A 7,500-nucleotide genomic window follows, 5' to 3' on the forward strand; every position below is an offset into this window, starting at 1 on the left:
AATTTGCAAACGAAAGATGAAATACATGATCTTGTAAGACATCCTGACCAAGTCATTCGCAATTGTGGATTCATATTTTTCCTCAAGTTAGCACCAATTTTTATCTTCTTTTTAGCAAGGCACCTAAACATCCAGCTAAATATACAATATTGCTAAGCTCTCGACAGTATCTTTTAGGAATCAAATGGTAATTTACTACTGTTTCACTGAGAATACAGCATGATCAGCCTGATTGGTTAAAGCCATATTTCATCGTAATATAAAACAAACCAAATAACTGGGTTTTTCCTTAGTAATAAAGAAAAAAAATGAACTTATTGATTTTAAGGAAAGTGTATAAACACGTAGACATCAGCTGTTGACAAATAATGAGAAAATAATGCTCCCAAGAAAGATTCAAAGGCTTTTTGTGTATTTTTTGCAACTTAAGGCTTTTCAATGACCCACGCCAGTTGGGTTCAAATTTTGATAAATGATTAAAAATATTGATTAAATAAAATCCCTAGCCTTGGAAAACTCAAGATTAATTTGTTTCAAAGTTTCAAGGTGTTATTACTCTTCGTAAAACGACTTTGTCTACTTGAGAACTCGGTTGGAGATAAACATTCTCAAGTCAATTGCCACTAGCTTTCGTAGATATGTTGTCGGTCAAATCCGGGCTTAGGTTGAATCAGTTTTTACCTTACGTAGGTTAAATTGGTAATCCTCATTTTACCTAGATTTAATATGCACTCTACCTAGTTTAAATCAGATATCAAATCATCTTATCGGTTTCTGCATTCATACTCTTCATACTCAACAATACAACATAGTAAGGGAACAAAGAACTGCACTATGTGCTTACCGGTACTCGAACTAAAGTCCTGTGTCTTCACCATATTACAATGACAACGACGAACATGTTCAATCCAACGCAGTTCTTTTCATTATTTACTTTTGCAGAATAAGTCAATTGACGTCCATGTATAACAACCAAAACTAATCCTAACCTGAATTTTAATTTTCTCTAGGCTTAAATTATAGGCTCCAAAAAATAGTTTCTTCAATTCATCTGAGTGAGTATTCAACCATCGTAGGTAAAATGAGGATCACCAATTCAACCTAGGTAAAAACGGATTGAACCTGAGAACGGATTTTACCGGCAGCTGATACATTTGATGTCAAGTTGTACAGAAGGGTTGGGGACAGTCCGTGCAGTTTATTTTGCCGATGGTTTATTTCAATCTATATGTCCACTGTTCCTCTTCATTTCAGTAATTATAATAGGATTTGAAGCGCCTGTAATACGGTCCTTGAAGACTTATATTTTGAACTGGGACTGAAATGACTCTAAGTGAAATGATTAATATATACGACGCTGAGAGCGCGATTTCTCAATCATTCATTCACCTGTACTATGAACTCGTAACAGACCAGCTCCCACATTCCTTGTTTGCTCAGATCACGTTTACTGTAAAGCAGTGCAGCACAAACGCATGAATTTTTTTCAGGCTTCTTTAGCAACTGCTTAAGTTACTGTCAAGTGCTGTGGTTTGTCTCATTTAGAGCTATCGGTTGTGTAAACACAAAGCCTCGCTATACAAGGCGTGGTGCCCTAGGCACACGCAGATGCCGTGGACGCATACAGTATAAAGCTCTACGATACTGAATTAGTGCGATAAAAAGCCGCTAATTACAATGTGTCCGTAATTTGTTATGAGATTTTACCTGTCATTTCTTTTTTTAAAATCTCCCTTTCCTTTTTCTCGCGCTGCAAATATCTTTTAGGGGTTTCGTCTCTTTCTTACTGTTTGCAGAGTTCATACAGCTGGACTCGTTAAGAAACTCTGGAAACTACAAAAGCGAGGAAAGTGAGGCAGCGCTTCATGCTAACTTGACAGTGACTACGCACAATATTTTGTCCTCAGTTCACAACAGAGTTTTCACAGAATAAATTAATCGAAACTTTATGACTGGCTGTCTTTTAGAAAAAGGCTGTGGTTTATGCATGAATGGTAAGGGCCAAAACAGCGAACAAAAATACGAAACAAAGAAACTCGTCGAGTTTCATAACCATCTTCATACATTAACTAAGCTGTTTGTTGATCGCCATCTTGGATAATCAGTTGTGCTTTAATGTGAATTCGAACAAAAGCAAATCGTGAAGCAACTGACTCCTTTTATGATTCGTCTTCGTGTTTACTAACTTCTTTAAAAGATAACCACTGCAGATGAACCCATGTGTAGCACAAAAGTTTCAAGATTTTATTTTTCTTCCCGGATTGATGAAATGCTAAAAATTTAACAAAGAAACCATGGTTGTAGATGTTAATATGTCCTATTTTTCATTAAAGTTCTTATTTGCCTTCCAAATACAAACATTTTAATTGTTTGGCTACCAAATAATAGCTTTTTCAAACTATGGGCTTTAAAATTGTCTTGACAAAATTTTAGCCTTTAAAAGTAGGGCTTCCTAGACAAATTTCAGTCTATAGCTTCTTATATCGGCGAGATTAATTGTTAGATGCAAAATTTTGCTCTAATATTGCCCTGGTGTTTTCCAGTAATTAACCAAAAGTTATTTCAGAGACTATCAATTTTTAAAAACTTCATTCAAAAAACAAATATGGTGACTCGCTACTTTAAGTTGGTTGGTTCAGTTTGAACTTTTTACGTAGCGTTATTACGAGAAAATGTTCCTCAGTATGACCTAGCTTCACACTTATTCGGTTTTCGTAGAAAAGTCCAGAGGGTGGCCGGTGGAAAGAAAGAAAAAAAATTGCGAACGTCAACACTAGTAAAGCTCTTAGATGACAAGGCTCTTCACTAGACATCTGGTTAACTGGGTGCAAGAGTTGAATCATTCGCTTTTCTAGTTTCGATTCCAAGGAAGGAAGATAAATATTATGCCTTAACTGACCACTCTCCATGCATCGGCGCTTTCCATGGACAATGAAACTAATATTAAAGATGCAGTAGCTTCAAGTTTGGCTGGTAGTCACACAGTATGGGACTTAAACTAGAGTTGTCTTCAGTGAGCTCAAGAAAAGGGCCCTAAATACTCGGCCACGTTAACTCCACATAATCACCTATAGAGTTTGCGAAGTAGCAGGACGGAAAATTAGCTTTATCACACTTCCAACAGGTAAGCCTACAAGGAAGAAGAAGGCTTAAATAGTTAGTTAAAGATATTCAGATATTTATTATGGCTCAATCATTATGGCAAGCTCGTTTTCCTCACTGACCGGTTTTAGACGACGGTGTTATTTTCCGAAATTTCACAAGAAAAGCGTCTTTTCGTTGCGATTTCTTCGAGAAAACTTCAGCGATTACCTTCCTAATGGCCTTAACTCTCCACACACAGACCAAAGGATTGAGGGAAGAATTGAAAAATGCCGCTGTTTCAGACCAGCTGTAAAAATTGTAACTGTCAATGTTGCCGAAGAGGAATTGATGGCTAAGGGTGACAACTAGAACAGGAAGATTAAACAGTACATAAACTGCCACGATGGACGCAACATTTATTGCCAGCTTGATTTGCATTTGTCGCATTGCCGACGTGGACGTGAGGTGGTGTTTTTTAATTTGTCTTTGGTGGCGAATTACTGTTTTCAGGATTGCGATTTGGATGATAACAGTAGTTACGAGGAAAAAGGACCACATTGCCAGATGAATACATCGAAAAACTTTATTCTGCGCCCATTGCAAAAATGTGAACAGTATGTTTATCAACCAAATGAACAAAGCCGTTTTCAAAACTCGCCGAGGACGGACAATTGCAGAGTATCTTAGGTGATATTTTAAGGCTATGAGTCTTTCACAGCTTACAGCACTCAATGTCGTGAATGACACTCTGTAGTAAACGTAAAATCCCGACGAGTAAAGCATTCTCACCGAGCAGGGAACGAAGCCGTGTGCGTTTTCGAGCAGTCTGTAAGCCACATAGCTCGGTTGAACTAGGATGCCAACCTGGAGGTCCGAGATCACCAGGCAGGCAAGGAGGATATTGCAAGGCGATTGAAGGGATTTCCTTGTCAAAATGATCAACACTATGAGCAGATTCGCCATGATAGCGAAAGGCGACAACACGGCATTTAAAACACCTGTTACGAGATTAGTTTCGGTTCGTTGATGGAATACGTCGAATTTAGCATCAGGGAGATGGAAGCACTGACCGTCATCACCTGGTCCATGATTCGCTGGCGAAGTTGTGATGCTCAAATTGTGGGAAAGAAAGGTAGTAGAAGACTTTATTCTCCACGGTGTCTCGAAACTTGTGCTTCTCCTACAGTAACTTTGAACATATTGAACCGGAGGCGTATCATCAAGTATTAAAATACCACTTTCGCCTCTTTCTTAAACACTTCAATACTGAAAGACTGAAAGTAATTACTAATGGAATATGTCCGTAAAAACGTCAATAACGCCTTTGTTGATTGTAGCCTATATGTCATGTAATTTGAAAATGTATTTCAAACAGGACAGACAAGATGGAGCAGAACTAACTAAGAATCTGCAGCTGATCGAGCAATCTATGATTTTTTTTTAAACTAAAAAAGGAAATTATTCAAATCACTGTATTTTATCGGTAATGACGTCGGGAGGAATTCAATTTATCATGCGATATGTATAATTCGGATTTTCTACCACTGAATTAAAGGAGGCTCGTGGAACATTTGGAAACGAAACGTCGAAAGATGACAACGTCGTAATTGTAAAAAAGAAAAGTGTTGAATTCTTAAGCTCCTTGATTCTGAAATTAGGCACTTTAAGATCTACGACGGAGACGGCGATGCAATCTTCCCTTTCGTAAGCAAGAGAGACTTACGACAATTTTCACTATTAAAGGGGCACTGACATGAGCTGCGCATGCTCGAGTTTGTTTGCTCTCGAGCCCACGGAAAATTCTAGCCGCCATCATGGATTCACGCCTGAGTCACGTATATTCGCCAGAGTTTCTCCTTTGTCCACCATGGCCCTCCCCAGTGGACACCATTTTGAATTTGTCGATTCAACTTGAAAAAAGTTCACCTAACACTTTTCAAGTTTTCACAAGACGCTAGTGCATGCGCTTCTCGTGGCAGTTTCCCTTTAAAGTGCCCATAACCTAAAACGTTTTATTTTCCTATTTGAAAGTCCATATGAAAAAATGAACTTTGCCGAAAGAATTTTTCAATTCCAGCGAGAGGCGAATTTTCTACGATTTTTTAATCCTACTTTTATTTGGTACACCCCTTCCGCTGGTCAGGACCTCACGGGCTCGCTGTGACGTAGATTAAGGAATGCTTGTTGGCGTGGGTCTAATCTTTTCTTACTAATCAACGCCAAGGTATCGCTCAGCGATCGTTTTTAGTATTTTTCAGTAAACAAAAAAATCAATCATGCCTATATTTATCATCAAGGAAAGTGCCTCTGAATCTGGAAGTGAATAAACTGGCGATTTAAAAAAAAAAAGAATTTGAGGCGAGTAGTTGCCGGTCTCGACGAGTCAGCCAGCGCTAGCACTGAAACTCAGAACTACGCGGAACCCTACGTGGAAGAACCATTAGCAGACGAGGAATGGCTTCAAAATTACACTGAGAAGAACAAGAGGATAAGGAAGGTCTCGCGAGGGAATTAAAGTCAACGCTTATGTCTGTTCTTGTAAGCGAATCTCATCCGCCTTCAACGATCTTTTTGTTTTGCTGTCCATACAATACTCTTTGAAGTGAATCTAGCCCAGTGAAGAAGTTTTACCGGGCTCCTGTTTACCAAGACAAAATCTGCAGCCATTTTTCCTTCTTTTTTGAGGCATTGCGTTTTGCGAGGATTATTCTTTTTTTAGGATCAGCTGTGTTGTTACATCGAGTGGTTACGCATCTTTTAGGCATTTTCAAGGGAATTATTCCTTACTACACTGTTTATATCGCTATTCCTTTTTCACTTGAAGTAACGTGTTCCTTAATCTAGGTCACAGCAGTATTGTGACCGGGAAGAATCGATAGAAGACTAAGGCGAATGGTGAGCCAAAATGGCGGCAAATTTGAACGTTTTCTAGTTTCATTTTCAAATCGCGTTTTGGGAAAATCGCAATTTTTTTTTCGCGAAACGTCTATGAGATATGTGTAGATTCAGATGACTAAGTGAGAAAAATTAGGTTATGGGCACTTTAAGTTTGTCGTTTGCCAATGAGGAAAAAAATATTTATTATAACATAACTTGGCTAAAACGCGCGTTCTGATTGGCCAGTTTATCATTTACTATTTGCCTATGGGTGCACGCTCGCTGACGACGGCTGACGTGCGATGTAATTTAACAAGAAAATGCCGTCACTAGCGCACTAGTCCTAATAGCTGAGTTTCGTATTCCCGGTCGTACTGGGGCGAGTGCATTCAAGCGAGGCTAATAAGGGTAAAAATTCGGAGAAAGCAATCAAAACAATATGGTGAATCACAGTTGTTGTGCTTTTAATTGCTCAAATAGCACTTACAAAAAGAAACATGTTGAAAAACATCCAGAGCTAGAAAATATTGAGTTTTTTCCTTTTCCCCCAGACAACAAAAGCAAGTATTATGTCGCAGGAATGACCGAACGAGAGCGGCGTATGCGGTGGATTGCAGCTTGTCGCCTGGATAGTCTCAATGTAACAAGGCACACCAGGATATGTTCGGCTCATTTTAAAGGTGGGCTTGGCCCCACAAAATCGAATCCTGTGCCCACGATATTTGACTTTCCCAAACATCTCCAGCCTAAAATTCACAAAAGTCGTACCAACCCTGATGAGCGGAGACATCGAAATGCAAAACCAGAGTTGAAGAAGGAAATAAATATAGAGCAGTCTGCCTCTTCGAAACAAGATGTTAGGGTGGAAGGAATGGATCTCAGCTCAGACAAAAATAATTGTACCTTTGAAGGAAACAGAAACCCTGATTGTCAGCCGGTATATGTAGATGCTGAGGTGCAAACTGATTTAACAACTTCTGACATACAATTCATGGACGAGTGCAAAGCAAGGCTAGAGAACAAGACTCAGCTGAAGAGAGATCTTTTTATTGAGGATGTCTGTAAGGACGATCGGTCCGTCAGATTTTACACTGGAATTCCCTCGTTGACTTGCCTACTTATGGTGTTTAACTTTTTGCAGCCATTTGCTGAAAAAATGAAATATTGGGATGGCAAGAAAAAAACTGCGAGAGAAGCTTATCAGGTTGGTCAATATTTCTTTCATAACGGAGATCAAACAAATCCCAAGGTACCATTCATCATAAAAAATTCATTTATCAAATTGTTTTTCTATTATATATTTTCTTTTTTTTCTTATACTATAGATTTCCATAATACTTTAATTTTTAGAAGGGCAACTTGTGCAGAAATAAAAAAAATTATTTAAACTTATATCATTTTAATGTAATCCACTTTCTTTTTTTGTAGGAAGAAAAAGACCGAAAGAAGCCAGGGCCAAAACGACAAGTGCCGTTGTTTGCTGAGTTTATTTTAGTTATGGTGAGGCTTAGACTGGGCCTGTTGGTAGGTCACCTGGCT

At 38.6% G+C, this 7,500-nt stretch overlaps 3 protein-coding genes across 3 annotated transcripts in view; 1 reads left to right on the top strand and 2 right to left on the bottom strand.

Moving 5' to 3' along the window:
* LOC138005182 (probable DNA-directed RNA polymerase subunit delta) overlaps window positions 1–246 on the bottom strand; it is a 1,260-nt gene extending 1,014 nt beyond the window's left edge. The window contains exon 1 of the mRNA XM_068851448.1: window positions 217–246. Coding sequence (XP_068707549.1) covers window positions 217–246 — 30 coding nt within the window. The remainder of the gene's footprint in view (window positions 1–216) is intronic.
* A 1,990-nt stretch (window positions 247–2,236) lies between these two features.
* LOC138005183 (melanocyte-stimulating hormone receptor-like) lies at window positions 2,237–5,773 on the bottom strand. Its single transcript, XM_068851449.1, has 2 exons — window positions 5,716–5,773; window positions 2,237–4,334 (listed from the first exon to the last, which is right to left on the bottom strand). Exons 1-2 carry the CDS (start codon window positions 5,771–5,773, stop codon window positions 3,217–3,219), a joined length of 1,176 nt encoding a protein of 391 aa, XP_068707550.1. The 3' UTR covers window positions 2,237–3,216.
* Window positions 5,774–6,377: 604 nt separating this feature from the next.
* LOC138008841 (uncharacterized) overlaps window positions 6,378–7,500 on the top strand; it is a 1,297-nt gene continuing 174 nt past the window's right edge. The window contains exons 1-2 of the mRNA XM_068856130.1: window positions 6,378–7,165; window positions 7,390–7,500. The exon at window positions 7,390–7,500 is cut by the window's right edge and continues 174 nt beyond it. Coding sequence (XP_068712231.1) covers window positions 6,401–7,165; window positions 7,390–7,500 — 876 coding nt within the window. The 5' untranslated portion in view covers window positions 6,378–6,400. The remainder of the gene's footprint in view (window positions 7,166–7,389) is intronic.

The sequence above is a fragment of the Montipora foliosa genome, chromosome 6, assembly GCF_036669935.1.
Source record: "Montipora foliosa isolate CH-2021 chromosome 6, ASM3666993v2, whole genome shotgun sequence".
NCBI classification, from domain to species: Eukaryota; Metazoa; Cnidaria; class Anthozoa; order Scleractinia; family Acroporidae; genus Montipora; species Montipora foliosa.

What these genes read in the sequence shown, in the direction of transcription:
- LOC138005183 (XM_068851449.1), bottom strand. Translation starts at nt 5,773, where the DNA reads ATGCCTCAAAAAAGAAGGAAAAATGGCTGCAGATTTTGTCTTGGTAAA. An exon ending in TCTTGGTAAACAGGAGCCCG is followed by an intron (nt 4,335 to 5,715) that starts GTAAAACTTCTT and finishes GAAGTGTTTAAG; the next exon opens with AAAGAGGCGAAAGTGGTATT.